The 15,858-nt window shown below is 37.6% G+C and overlaps 1 protein-coding gene across 1 annotated transcript; it reads right to left on the bottom strand.

The window, feature by feature from the left end:
• Nucleotides 1-1,592: 1,592 nt before the first annotated feature.
• On the bottom strand, nt 1,593-12,692 carry LOC120528553 (granzyme A-like). The gene is made up of 5 exons (XM_039752732.1): nt 12,561-12,692; nt 12,333-12,465; nt 7,775-7,916; nt 3,834-4,100; nt 1,593-1,855 (listed from the first exon to the last, which is right to left on the bottom strand). The coding sequence occupies exons 1-5, from the start codon at nt 12,619-12,621 to the stop codon at nt 1,688-1,690; spliced, it is 771 nt and encodes a 256-aa protein (XP_039608666.1). The 5' UTR covers nt 12,622-12,692; the 3' UTR covers nt 1,593-1,687.
• Nucleotides 12,693-15,858: the final 3,166 nt, after the last annotated feature.

Below are 15,858 nucleotides of genomic sequence, written 5' to 3'. Positions count from 1 at the left end.
CACCTCATGCCTGGACAAACTGGTGAGGAAGGCAGGCTCTATTGTAGACACGGAGCTGGACAGTTTGACATACATGGCAAAGCGATGAGCACTGAGCAGGCTCTTGTCAATAATGGAAAATCCACTGCATCCACTGAACAGGATCATCTCCAGACAGAGGAGCAGCTTCAGCACCAGACTGCTGTCAACATCCTGCTCCACTGACAGACTGAGGAGATCGTTCCTCCCCCACACTATGCGACTCTTCAATTCCACCTGGGGGTTAAACGTTAATATTATACAAAATTATTGTCTGTCTGTTATACCTTTTTAATTTAATACTGTTCTGCTGCTGCTGGAATATGTGAATTTCCCCTTGGGATTAATAAAGTATCTATCTATCTATCTATCTATCTATCTATCTATCTATCTATCTATCTATCTATCTATCTATCTATAAAATCAGGGTGTTATCTGAATATACTAATTGGATTAATTTTGTTATTAAGCAAAAATCAGAATATAAATGTATTTTCAATAAAATAATCTATTTGAGTTACTTTGTAGTTTGCACTTGGAACAGAAAATTCTGTGCCTTACAAGTCAGATCTTGCATATTTCCTTGCAATCGAATGTCACATTTTCTATTGGAATTCGTAGGGGTGAGATGGTAATCATTGGAAAATATTCCAATGGTTTTGGTTCTAAATATGTAAATTATATTTGTGAAACATAAACAGTAGCTAATAAGAAAGAAAAATAACAAAGTGAAAAATTCTGTTTCATCTTGTGACACCACACTGATTTTTCATTCTTATTTCATTCTGTTTACACACGTTACCCAAGCATATGCTTATATTTGGCACTTCCTTTCCATGATACACTAACACTGAGGACTTTTAGCTAATGGATTATTCAGCAGAAGTGTGTCAAGAAATGCAACTGGGGGCTCCTTTATACCAACAGCAATAAATTTGTGTAATGCCTCACTGGGACTGGGATAGTGAAGTCAAGTGTTTTCTTTCTTTTTATCTATCTATCTATCTATCTATCTATCTATCTATCTATCTATCCCTGAGGGGTCGGTGTCCCAAATCTTTTATAGGGAAAAGCTTTGTCTTATGACTTTAGTTGCACAAGAATTTCAAGACATTACATCTTTATTTTTCCACACTATCTATCTATCTATCTATCTATCTATCTATCTATCTATCTATCTATCTATCTATCTATCTATCTATCTTCTGGCTCTACTATCCACAACTGGCTTCATACTGTTCAGTTAGTAAAGAGCTGGTTAGGTGTTGTTCCATGAGGAAGTTTCTCCCACCCACCTTTCCTATAACCCCCCCGAGACCCCGCCCCCTTCACCTTGCACTGCTGTGTGTGTGTGCCAGTTTACTCATTGACTCTTTTAGATGGGGAAGGGTACGGGGTGTGTGTTTTCTTTTTGTTCTTACATAGCCCCCAAAATCATTTATTATTGTTGGCTTGCTTTTACTGTATTCCTGTTTCATTTCATCACTAAAAGCTTGACCACAAAAAATATATATTCTTTAATATTGAAGGAAAAAAACGGTGACTGTATATTGATTTTTGCTTTAATTTTCATTTTATTAAATCATATAAGATGGCACAAACTTCAGGTAAGCAGAGGATCTCAGAAAGTCAGTACATGAATTTGTAAAGAAATGATAGAAATATGTCATCATTCGTAATGCTGAATCGTTTGTTGAATCCACCTGAGATATTCTTCTGTAAGGAGTGTGTACACGCCTGGTTTATGAGCCACTCCACAATTTATACCAAAGGAGACAATCCCTCGATAGATCAAATCACAGCCTTCGTAACACAGCAAAGGGCTTCCTGAATCTCCCTGGAAAAGAAAAGGATGAAATCCTCTAAATTTTGAGAATTTTTCTTTGATTAAATTTATTAAAATTGAAAAGAAAGCATATATAGATCAAATGGGAAGAATAGTAATGAGGCAGTTATTGTGCAAAACTGAATTTGTGGTGAAACAGAGGTTCGCTTTACCAAACATGTCATGAATAGAGAAATTCACACCATCGACGAAGGAAGAAATGTGTTTAGTCCTTGTCTGGAAACACTGACCTACAATTGTTCCTCATGTGCTTACCTGTTATTTAGTGTGCCAATAAATTTTTTCAGTGAAAAATAAAATCATCAAACATAATCATCATCATCATAAAAGTAGACATTTTATTGAGCTGTGAGATGTGTGTTTTCTATACTGGCTTTGAAAGTGGCAGGCAATTCAAAAATAGGAGTGAGGCATAGGAGAAAGAATGCAGTCCAGGCGAAGTGATGGTGAGAACCACAGGTCAGAAAGAGAGAATAGCGGAGCCAAAGTGTAAACCAAAAGGCAGAGCTTTGTTTCAATAACCAGTAATGAAAAAATCAAGGAAAGTGAGTCGCTAATCTCAGATACTGTTTTTGAAGGATATTTATACTGTTATATTGATGACATTACAAACAGTGAAGCCCCAATGCACCATGGAAGAATCCCCATGAAAAAGAACAACATAAAAGCCACAAAATGGTGGCACCCATGGTCCCAAAAAAAATATGGCGTTAAACAAGATGATAAAGAAATCAACTTCAAAATGGAACCTCCAAGTGATATTCTGACAGCAGAACAACAACACTATGATGAATTTTGTAGTGTAAGGAAAACTTAAGAAATATTAAATAAATGAATGAAAAAAATGAAAAAAAGAAAAATGAAATAAATTATAACAATGTGCTTGTTCTGGCAATATGATAGCCACTTTGCCAATTATGATGACAGTTTTAGTGATCCAACCATCCATTTTCCAACCCGCTATATCCAAACTACAGGGTCACGTGGGTCTACTGGAGCCAATCCCAGCCAACGCAGGGTGCAAGGCAGGAAACAAACCCCGGGCAGGGTGCCAGCCCACCGCAGCAGTCTTAAACCCGCTTTGGAGATGGAAAAAGTGTTTGGTACATTCCTCCAAGATGCTTGGAACATGCATAACTTTAGTCTTACATGAATAAATGAACACACAGGAAAGGGCAGTTTGTAGTGACGAGAGCGGGGTGGGTGTCTATGTAGTGTTACTTCCTGCAGGGAAAATCAGTAATGTGCATTAGGGTGCAAAAGTAAAAGAAAAAGACTGAGGGATTAGGGTTAAATTAGAAATAAAAAATAAAGTGTATACAAGAAATACACAAAGGTGTGGGGAGAAATAGCTGAAATCATGTCATGCCATTTTGTAACCTGCTGAATTACTACAATACATATTTACAGTGAAATACAATCAAAAGAAAACATACACACAAGAGCAAAAATATAAGCAAAAAAAAGAAAAAAATGTAGGGCTATTAACCAGATTAAAACCTCTGCTCTTGGGCATTTGCAGCCCTTTAAAGGAAGGATCAATTCTCCATCGACCAACGTACCCTTGCCTAAGAATCTACTGTCAGCCGCATGCAGGGACCATTGAAGCGACTCCACTCAAACTAAACACCACAAAACACAACAGAACACAACTTGGATAAATAAAAGAAAAACAAACCACCAACAGAAACTAACTCTTATCCAAAAAATGACAATAAACTCTGGGAATCCCAGCAAAATCCCTTCAACCAAACGAAAAATGTATCTAAACCAATAGAAAACTCGCCCCATGTCTGTCTTCTGGGGTTTCCATCTGTCTGTGCTTGCATTGGCCAGAGTGCAGCATTTAAAGTCCAGTAGAAGAGAGTGATCATATTAGTAAGCATACATGGTCCAGTAGGCTTATATGAAAGAAGGAAAAATAAAAAAGGAAATGGATAAGGAAAAGGTAAAGAGACTGAGATCTTACCCAGCAGGAGTCTTTTCCTCCTTTAGGGTCTCCAGCACACAGCATGCTCCTTGATATTTCAATTTGTTCATAGTAATCGGGGCCATTGCATGTTTGTCTGTCTATGACGGTTACATTTACTTCTCGCAGTTTGTCTTCCATTTGGTTGCCAAACCTGACAGCACCCCATCCTGCAACACTGCATTTGATTCCTGCTCTGACATCTTTTCCAGAATGGGGTAGTGGAAGAGTTGAAACAAATTTGTTCAAGATCGCACTTTGGTTCAGCTTTTGAAAATACAAATCAGAGGTTTAAATTAATACAAACATTTTATGCATATCATAAAGATAACATTTTATTTTAACATGATCAACCTGAAACAAGACACAGCTTTGTTAAAATCAGGAAGTATGGTTTCTCACATTTATTACATTTTTTCAGTCCCAGAAACCTTTTTTCGATTTAGGTATTGATCACACATCATTATGACGCCTGCAACTAATCCAGAATGCTGCTGCTTGTCTATTGACAAATGTGGCTTTTGTGGTGGCCACTCCCTCTCTTTGGAATTCCTTAACTTATTATATTATATTATATTATATTATATTATATTATATTATATTATATTATATTATTATATCTGCCCCAACGTTTGTTACTGTTAATTCATCATTAAGGACTTATTTCTTTTCACTGGCCTTTAATGTTTGTATGGGTTGTTTCATGTACCTTTTACGATTATGAGTGTGTACTGTATGTGCTTGAATATTTTAAGTGTACGTATATTTTATGTATAGTTTGTCATGTTTGTGATTTTGTTGTGCGTATATATACAGTATTGTCATACGAATGTGCATAGGGTACAGCTGAAGGGCTCTAGTGACTGTAATTCTACTGCTGCTCCAGGTGTTGGCGCTGTGTCCCAATGCCCTTTTCTCTCTCCCTCTACAGACTGAATGATTCACAGCTATAACACATATGATGTCGCTCACGGTGTCTGTCCACCTGAACCCGCCAGAAGCACTTAAAATTGGAAGTTCTGCCATCTTTGTCAGTTCTGTTGTGAACTCACATCTGTAAAGATGTCTCCAAAACAATTTTTTCATTTTTTCAATCCAATTTTACTGGGTGACCAGGATGGTATCCTAACTCTTCATCATTGTTGTTTCATTCTCAAATTTACAATATTTTAATTGTTTCTTATAGCTTATCTTGTTCAGCACTTTGGTTCAGTATGGCTGTTTTTAATGTGCTTTATAAATAAAATTTGATTTAGATTTTTCTATCTATAGAAACCAGCGGGTGTAATTGAATATTTTAATCAATACTGGAATTACTTTTAATGGAGTGAGATTAGGCAGACTTTTGTCAGGTTCAAAACAGCCAAAACCTTTGATGAATATTTCAGACAAAATTAGCTAAATATGCAAATAAAAATGGGATGACAAACAAAATGATATGTGAGCATAAATAAATGTGTGATGAAATATGTTTTTTACCCTTCAATGGCATTGTGTCTGTCCAGAGGCAATATTCCTTATGCTTGCTGGGATAGACTAAAGCGACCTGCGACCCCACTCAGGATTAAACAGGCTTAGAAAATTATATAGTATGTAAATATGCTTTTGTTGCTCATATATGTATGTATTTGTTTAAATATTTTTTAATTATATATTTCAGTGACACTAAACACACCATAATATGGAACACATAAACATGAAATACACCTTGACAAGAAAACTGTTTTCACCCAGCAAAGCTGAGATGGTGGGCTGTAGCAATTGCTGTTTTGTGAATGGTGAATTATATTTAAACATATCCTGAAAATTATGGCTCTGTGCATCAGTGGTGTAAGAAAAAATTTGCCAGAATGACTACATCAAGTGGTTTCTTTAAAGGAATACTCCAACCAAAAATTATATATATATATATATATATTATATATATATTTAAATATGTTATTTATCCCACATCATTTGTAGCGATGGCCAAGAAAACTTTTTACTCTGGTGTTTTTATATAGAACAGTGATAAAAAGAGTTTACAATATAATACAAACCCATTGTGACCAATGTTCTTCAATTGCAAATAATGTGAAAAAGTCCATGGACCAAAGAATAAAATCTCATGTTACTTGTGCCACATTATTCACGTCAGTTATCTAGCTGTATAAAAAATGTCCAAAACACATGCATTTTTATTTTCTAAATTATGGTTAAATCGAGGGTGGCATGGTGGCGCAGTGGTAGCGCTGCAGCTTCACAGTTATGAGACTCGAGTTCACTTCCCGGGTCCTCCCTGCGTGGAGTTTGCATGTTGTCTGCATGGGTTTCCTCAGGGCGCTCCGGTTTCCTCCCACTGTCTAAAGACATGCAGGTTAGGTGGATTGGCGATTCTAAATTGTCGCTAGGGGTGTGGGTGTGTGTGTCCTGTGGTGGGTTGGCACCCTGCCTGGGATTGGTTCTTGCCTTGTGCCCTATGTTGGCTGGGATTGGCTCCAGCAGACCCCTGTGTTTGGATTCAACAGGTCGGAAAATGGATGGATGGATAGTTAAATCAATACTTCCTAAAAAACCAGTGCACATCATAAGCAGGAACCTAAAATCACATTGCTTTGTCTTTTGAATTGAAGAGAGGACTCTTGACCAATGAATGAAGGTGTGAGGTGGACCTGCCATTCAAAAAGGTAATCCTATGTGTCTCCTGTTTATGATATGTGCTGATTTTTCAGGGGTATCTATTTGACAATATTTTAGCAAAAAAATGCACGTTTTGCACTTTTGAGCATACTAGTAGATAAAATTTAAATTATGCAATGCATTTCACATGAGATTTAAAAAAAAAGTTTTTTTCTTTTTTTTAACATTGTACAGCATTGGTCACTGTTGGCTTGTATTATATCATACATTTCCTCTCTACATGAAAATATGAGATTAACATTTTTTCTTTCCTATCACTACAAATTACATGGGATGGGTAACATATAAAAAAATATTTTTGGTGGAGTGTTCCTTTAATTCAAGAAGCTTTGAATTCAGTATCAGAAGTCTGCAATTGAAGTGTCTGCTGAAAATGTGGCCCTTGGTGGCCAAATATTTATGTCCACTCTACTGATGATTCACCAATTTAAACACAATACTTGTTAGAGTCCACCATCTCAACTTTGATGGATGAAAATGGCAGTTGTACTACCAGAACTAAAAACAAAAAACGATTTTTGAAAAGGGCTGGAAGAGAAAACACAACCAGAGGTGCACAAAGTTTGTTTACCAGAAGGCAACCTTATCTTTCTTCAAAACAAAAAGGGCAAACCCAAAATCATAAACCAAAATTTCAAGGAAAGAAATCAATTTAAGTCACAACATTCAAGGAGGTGATCAACAACAGGTTCACAGGTTAATATCCAGTAACAGTTAAATTGGGATGAAAAAGGGCAATCCTTAAATAGTCGCACTGATGATGTCTAACCATACCAGTGAATCATGGGAAATATTACCTAAGTAATGAAGGATACGCCCATTGCTCATACAAAATGGTGTTAAAAGATATCATAACAAATAAGGAACTTTTTAATAAAGCTTTTAGGTAAAACACAAACTGCAAAAATGTCAAACTGCAGAAATGTATTTCTTGGGCCTGAAAAACCCTTAAAGGACATCTAGAAGATATTGATTACTGTAGAAAAGTACATAAAAAATTAAAGAAGAATCCAAAAAGAATCCGCCTTTTTCAAAGGTGACTTACTACATCTGAGACACATTTCTTTTGTTTTTTTCCAGTTGGGGCGCAGGCCGGCTAAGTGACCACAGGAATTATTCAGAAATTGGTGTCAATCTCTTTTTCCACCAGCACTACACTGCCTAAAATTCACTGTCTAATGTATAACCAACCAATAAATATTGTGTTCATTTCACTTTTGTGAATGGAAGCCTTCTAAGAACTGGATAGATAAAATGCATACCTGAAGGAGCATGAGATCATTGGAATATGTTGCAAAGTTAAAGTGAGGATGGACAACAACTGTCTTCACTTGAAATTTCTGTTTGGTGTTTTCATTGTCCTTTCGTGAATGAGCTCCGAGTGTTACTTGAATAGTTTTCAGTCTTAAAAAAAGTGAGAAATGGAAACATAGAATGCACAAAAAGGTAAAATTCTATCTTTTTTTAGCATACCTTAAACAAACTTGCATTATACAGGTGTGTGATTCCAAAGATTCCATCAAATCCTTTACAAAAAGTTTCAGTTCAGATTTGTGGGCCACTAGAAATTAAAATATAAACCCTGGATGGTGGTGTCAGTCAAGTTGAGGAGCACATGTACATACACACCAAAGCTTTATTGTCACCAATCAGCATATTTCCAACAGTACCCAGGGAAGAAGAAGGAAAAAAAAAAGTGGTACATGAAGGGCACATGAAAGAACAAAACCCTACACAGAGCTCACCACATCCAGGAAATGAAATGCAGTTCACTGGAATGTGAAAGAAAACACAACTACTGCTGTGCCACCAGGCTCATCTACAGTCAAAACTTGATTAACTGCATCGTGTTCATTTATGAGAAAAATGAAATACCACATGTTGTTTCAATATTAGTCCTTTGGAACTGATTTAATATGAAGCAATGTCTGATTTCATTTCATCTCCTCGATGATGTCACCCCACCTGATTCAAAAAGAGAGACAGTGGGCTCAAACTAACAAGACATTTATTTAGCTGCTTTGCAAGTGGGACTGGAAATATAAAGTCATCTCTGTATATATAGACAAATAGATTCAATCATATATATGTGCTTTCTGAAATCTGCTTAAATTCAGATTTAGGCAGAAGGTGGGAAACAACCCCGGACAATATGCCATTCCATCATGGAACAGATAGTTAGATAGAGGGATGCTGTCTATCCATTTTCAATATGTACTGCATACCCTCATGAAGTATACCATTAATATAACTATTAAATCATCCCACCAGTTAAACCTTACACGTTGGCATAGAACCTCGGAACACAAACTTAATCCGTTCTAGAAGGCTGGTCGAGTTTCAAACCGAATTTACCCTTAAGAAATAATGTAAATAGGATTAATCCATTCCAGACCCCTAAAGTGATTGCTGATTGCTTATTTATACCTTTCGCAAATGATTGACTCAGAAATACTGTCTCCTGCTAATTTTTTATACAGTTGACACAGGCCTGTTTGGCTTTGTCTCAGCTCTTCAAAGCCGCCTCTTGATCTATAAAAGTTTTATCAGGAGGTTTGTGTTCTGATGTTTTTGATTGTTTGTTGGCAGAAAAAAATCAAACAACCTGTTCATGTTCTGAATGGTTTAAGTCTGGAGACATTTGGGTTCCAAGGTTCTACTGCATATTAAATAGTCACTGTTTGTATTTTGTGTATAGCCCTGTGCTTAACACTTATAGAATAGTTTGCAATTTCGTTTACTGGTTTGCACTATGACTAAATGTTCTATACTGCTAGTGAAGTAAGTGAAATTCCCTTCCTGAGAATTGATCTATCTGTTGTCACGTGTGTGTGCATAGGGGACAGCTAAAGGTCTCCAGTGACTGTCACTCACCCTGAGCCAGTTTACAGTCGCCAATTTACCAAATGAGTATGGGTGCAGAAAACTGGATTATCAAGATTAAGACCCTTTGTAATAGGCATGCAGTGGTTCAGAAAAGTATTCCGACCCCTTCACTTTCCATTTAAAATAAAACAACACAATAAAGTGTGCAGAAAGGTAGTACTTTCTGAACCACCGTAGATGTTTTAACTCCTTAAATGAATTTATGTACTTGGATTGGACATTCCGTGGCATTCAATAATGTAATACTTAGTTTATCTTATTGCATGTGAAATGTTGCTGATACTCTGATGTGTCTTCCAATAGACTGATCTTGCCTTAAGGATGTCCTGTGGCCCATCCCGCCCTTATGTCTACTGTATTTCCAAGAGCACAGTAGATTTTCAAGAGAAATAGCATTGAAAACAACATTAACAGCACAAACTGTACTGTAGAATAGCCAGCAGTAAATACTGTAGGTGGTCAGTTGGAACTTTAGAACATATGAACAGTTGTGACAAGAACAGGCCGTTCAACCCAACAAGCTAATTGCCCAAGTTGGCTGAGGTCTTCAGGTCTCTAACTGTGTCTGACTGTCTTTGATATTGTCTGTTATAACTGATTATGGACCCCTTAGAAGTTCATTTTCTCCAGGGAGGCTTCTGACCAAGTTATCCACTTGAAGCTAAGCATGTTTGGGTTCAGCCAGTGCTTGGATAGGAGAGCAATCAGGAAAAGCTTGGGGTGCTCCTGGAAATGGTGTTGGTGAGGCCAGCAGGCTAGCAGGTGCCTTTATGACATGCCTGTGGTCTGAATGTGGATCCCAATGACCCAGTTCTGTGACAGGGGACACTGTGCTGTAAACATGGTGCCATCCTTCAGATGAGACATAAAATCAAGGTCCTGACACTCGGTGATCATTAAAGATATTCCGATATTTTGGCTAAACTGCCCACCACAGCCTGGTCATTCTCACCCCATAATCATCTCCGGTCTCTAATTAGCTGTCTCTCTCAACCCTTCACCACCTAACTGATAATGTGTGGCTGCCATCTCATCATCCAGGTTGATGCTGCACATTAGTGGTGGTTGAAGTGGCTGCTCACTCACTGTGAAAAGTGCTTTGTGTAGTGAGAAAAGTGTTATATAAATGTAAAAAATTATTATTATTATGATTAATTATAGTTCAACAATGAATTAATGGACATTTATGTTAATCAGTTTTAAATAATATTGTATTCCTGTCTATTAAAACAAGTATGTGTCTTTATGTGTACTTATTACGTAATTAGTAATTTGTAAAGTTTATATTTGTTTATGCCTATGAATTTGTCACAGCACTCTGAGGCTGCACACAGTGAATAGCAGTATATAAAAAAATAAAAAAATAATAAACTAAACTGATTCTTGGAGAGACTCTTGTGCACAACAGAAATGAGAAACAATCATTAAAAAAAGGCTGAATTAGTATAATTCACCGTAATTTGGGGTGTTCATAGGAAATGTATATCGATTTACTGCATGAGGTAGAAGTACATGCTAAAAAACTACTAAAAGTTGTGTTAAATATTTGAAATATTAAAATGTGTGCTTCAGCTTAAAGTTTAAAGTCTAAATGTTGTTGATTATAATAGAGATTTGTCATTTCTCACCCTCTGATAGAGATCCCTAGAGGGCTAAATCCCTAGCAAAGAATCAACAATCAAAAATAGATCAGATTATACTATATTTGTCCACAAGGATAAATTAAAATTAGACAGAAGTTAAAAAATATATATTTAAATAAACATTGAAACAATGACTTCAAGCTTTTGTAATAAGAGAGCTACTGCTGTCAACAATAGGGTTGATTTTGGGAGTAAGATGGTCAAAGCTTCTCAGATGGTAACATCATGATCAGAATCACTGCCCTAGAAATAGTCTAAAACAATACCCCACATGTTTATGTTAGAGATTTGCCATTTTTAATCTTCTAGGAGTGGCTCTTAGAGAGCTATGACCACCAGTACAGAATTAAATATAAAAAATATCATCATATTCATGATCAGCAATGTCAAAATAGCATAAAGGAAAATCCACATCCCAATTTTTTCAAAGTTCTGTAAAAAGGAGTAATTTTGACTGTTCATATCCCATTAGAGGGTGGACCCTTCGGTTCAGTTAATGTGACATACAAAACTTCAAGTGTTTATAATAATTTTTGCTGAGGATTCCTATTGGTTTACTCTTTATCAAAAGGATTTAATTACTTGCATAACCTATGGTCCAAAAAATTAGGAGGTTTTGGATCTAGTGGGCCAAAAATAAGGGGTACCCCAAAAAACGTGACTTCTTGCATAACTAAACATCAAGCCAAGTCGAATAGTAGATGATATGTGAGCGAATCCTAATACCTGTGAGTCAGGAGGTGCTGGACAAAAACAAAAAATGAAACCTGATTTCAAAGCATTCATGAATAACTCTTTTGGACACCAAATAAATGGATGATATTAAAGGTGAAGCCTTCTGCACACATATCCATCAGTTTGTAGCTGTTGGCACCCAGTTAAATGTAACCAAAGTATCACAGAAATAACTGGGAAGGACACCAATAGAATGACCTTAAACAATTTCAACTACAAAAAATCTAATTCAAAATGAACTATAATTACACCAAATTGAGAGCTTTAATCTCAGTATTACGTGTTGCTCATTTTACAGTTCTCTTCTGTGTCCTTAGTTCCCATTTGCTTAACTGTTATTTTATCTTTATTTGTTTGGTCTCCTAACTACCTCACATTCTGTATTGATTTCTTTCTCTTAGCTGGTCCTCTTGTACCTGTTATCAAGACTTTCATTGTAGATCCCCTTGTATGTCCTCATTTGCTGACATCATCCCAAAAAGATACAAGAGTATAATAACTGAAATTCTTCATCCACCCCAAAAACACATAACACCTCAGATATGGCAGTACTCACTTTTTGCAGTGTGCCGCCGACAGCACCCAGTTTGGTTTAATCAAAGCTCCGCCACACAATGTATTAAGGTAAGCCATGTAGGGTCTTGAGTGAGGCAGGACCTCTCTTCCACCAACAATTTCAAAACAATCACCTGTCAAATTGGGCATTTTTAATATTATCAACATAAAGCACCTCTAAATATTACAATTATTCAGCTAGTAAAACATTTAAAATGGACAGACTCACCTTCATGAGTTACAAATGCATAGGCAACAATCAAGAGAGGGAACACAGCCAGCTTCTCCATCGAGTCTTTTTTTTTGATGGTGACCCTGAGGCTGAGAGTTTTGCTGCTAACTGATTGCCGCAGGTGCTACTTTGTCTTTCATTTCATCTGTTGATGGTCAAGATAAAGGTCATGATTTAGAAAAAGATGCCAGATGTCACTAACCTCGTGAGTTTATTTTCATCAATTTCAGGATGTGGTTAAAATGATAGGTGTGGAGCAAGTCAGAAATTTTGCAAAATGCCTTAAAATATTCTAACCGTGTCATCTTTCTCTGGTGCTGCTTTTGCTTCCTTTTAGGTGATGAGTCCCTATGAGGACTCCTTTAGGGTTATCAATTCATTTTGTTATTTAAGCCAAAGCAAACATGTTTCCCATGTTGGAAAAAATGCACGCTGACTTCAGGAGAACATACAAACTCCACAAAGATACTGTAATTGTTAAGCTGGTAGTCTAGCCCAGGTCTCTAGAACAAGGCCAACAGAACTAACAACTGTGCCACTGTAATTGTACATTGCTAAATCAGTGTTCATTTATTTTCCACAGAACTTTTTATGAATAAATAGAAACTAGTTGGAGTGATTCACTAGGGTACATCACATTACATGACATAGAAGTGGGCAGCCAGCTACTTCCAACTTGCTAAGATTATGTGCATGAAGTCTGCAATTGAACATCAGTGGAAAAGTGGCCTATTGTGACATGATCTTTGGTGGACCATGAGGATGGTGGTGGTGGTAGTTGTGATAAGTGGCTTAAATAAGTAATCACACCCCAAAATTGTAGGCTCCAAATAGGGATGGGTGTGTGTGAGTGCGTTTCAGTCCATGGTTAATTGAGGCACTGGTTGACCACGGCACACACGCATGAAGAGGCAGGCAGATCAGTCAGTTGTCTCAATGGTGCCATGGAGGAGGCAGCTTATTACACTTGTGCTCAATTAGAGAGGCAGTATATGAGGAGCCTGCACGACAGAGAGGGGGAAAAACAGAAAAAAGAACAGAAAGAGAGTTATGGGAGCAGTACTGGGTGGAGAGGCAGGACGAGCCAGCCAGCTGGTGTATGAGAGGCAATGCAGTCATTGGCCCTGCAGTGGAGAAAAGGATCAGTGCTCTAGGGGAGGATCGTCCCCACTGATTATTCTAGGGGAGCGGGTACAATCGTGGTTTAAGTCCTCCCCAGGGATCCAAGGCACGTCAGGGGAGTGAAAAGGATGATGGGAGAAAAACGAGTCTGGGTGCTCTGGCCAATACCGCTAGAGGTGGTGAAGAACACGGCCGCTGATGTCTCCACAGGCTGAGTGAGTAATGGGGGAGCAGGGGAGATGAAGAGGGAGTTGTGCTGGGCTCATCTAAGACTGGAAGGAACATTGAGGACGCAATGACTGTATTGGTTTTTACTGTCATTTTAATTCTGGGTTTTAAACTCACAGATTGTCAGTGTTTTAATGGATATTTATATTTTGAAGTTTGCTCTGCACATTGGACAGATTATTTGAATGGTTTTAAATAAATGTACTGTTCACCTTTTTACACCTACCCTTTGCTATGTGTAATTGTCCTTATTTGCCAGACTCATCTCGGTTTAATGACTAACAAAGATGGCGGGTTTGAGAGGCTTCTGAGCACAACAGGAGCATGGTGCCAGCCTGCACAGTTACACTGGTGTTGTGGTTAACTGTCCTGCCTCATGGATTCAACCTCCTGGGCTCACATCCCACACTGAGTGCACACATTCTCATGTAGGTCTTTTTCACAGAGTCCCAGCTGATGCATGGGCTGTTCTCTGTTCTAAATTGTCCCTGTGTGAGTGGACTGACATACCATCTTGGACTGGTGCCTGCCTTGTAGGTATGGGCCATGGTCTCCTGCACTGGGTTAAACAGGTTACAGCAGTGGTTTCAGAGTTCAGTCCTGGAGGATCCTTCTGGCTGTAGGTTTATATACCCACCTATTTTACTATTTTATTTGATCTTTTTTTTAACAAGCTGTCTTTTTCCAAGAATCTGAAATATTTATATTTTTACCAACGCTTAAAGGAATACCTCACCCATAAAAAAAATATATATTTATTATGTATATATATATACGTATATATATATATATATATATATATATATATATATATATATATTGTCACAGATGCACGGGGATACTGCCCGGCCGGGACGCCTGGACAGTCCCCAACTAGGACAATACAGCCGCCCGGGTCTGTTTGGGAGCCACAAAGACGGAGCTGTGATGCCCATGAGAGGCCGTGGCCACCGCCAGGGGGCGCCTGGACAGTTGGAGAATCCTGGATGGCAGCACTTCCGCCACACCAGGAAGTGCTGCTGGAAATAATTCCAAGAAGGCCCGGAGTGCTTCCAGGTGCTTTCCTGACACTTCCGCCACACCAGAAAGTGACGTCAAAGGGAGCACCTGGGGCTCATCCGGGTCATGATAAAAGGGGCCACCTCCTTCCAGACATTGAGCCAGAGTTGGGAGGAAGGAGACGAAGCTTGTGAGGAGGAGGAGGAGGAGGAGAAAGGAGGTCAAAGAGAGAGAGAAAGAAAGAAAGAAAGAAAGAGAGAAAGAAGAAGAGAAAGAGGACAAAAGCAAGAGAGTTGGTGAGAGAAGGCATTGTGGTGCTCAAAGATAAAATAAATGAGTGTGTTTTGGACATCCTGGCATCAGTCTGTCTGTGTTTGGGGATATGGTTTCCACAATACATATATATATATATATATATATATATATATATATATATATATATATATATATATATATATATATATATATATATATATATATATATATAGTGGAACCTCGGTATACGTCCTTAATTTGTTACATGACCTTTGACTTATACCAAACAGGATGTATACCAAACAAATTTTTACTATAAGAAATAATGGGAGAATGATTAATCCGTTCCCATGAAAAAAAAATCCTTTTGCTATTGGCATATTATACATTGATGGGGTTGTATAAAATAATTTAAACACTGCTTAATACTAAAATACATAAATACAAAAGCAATTAGATGAAATAAATGAAAATTTTACATCACTTTACTTTTTAATAACATCTTTGTTGTTCACAATCGTAGATACCGTCGTTCTCGGCAAACGGTATGCAACAGCCATGTCCCGGATAATGTATGCCACCTTCATACTTTTCAACAATCAATTCAAATTTACATGAAAAAAACACAAAATCACGTTGTGATGATGCAGGTTTGCTGTATGCTCCCATCTGCTACTGGGGAGCCCTTGAA

Source organism: Polypterus senegalus, chromosome 4 (assembly GCF_016835505.1).
Source record: "Polypterus senegalus isolate Bchr_013 chromosome 4, ASM1683550v1, whole genome shotgun sequence".
NCBI classification, from domain to species: Eukaryota; Metazoa; Chordata; class Cladistia; order Polypteriformes; family Polypteridae; genus Polypterus; species Polypterus senegalus.
This window is presented reverse-complemented; position numbering and strand designations above follow the sequence as displayed.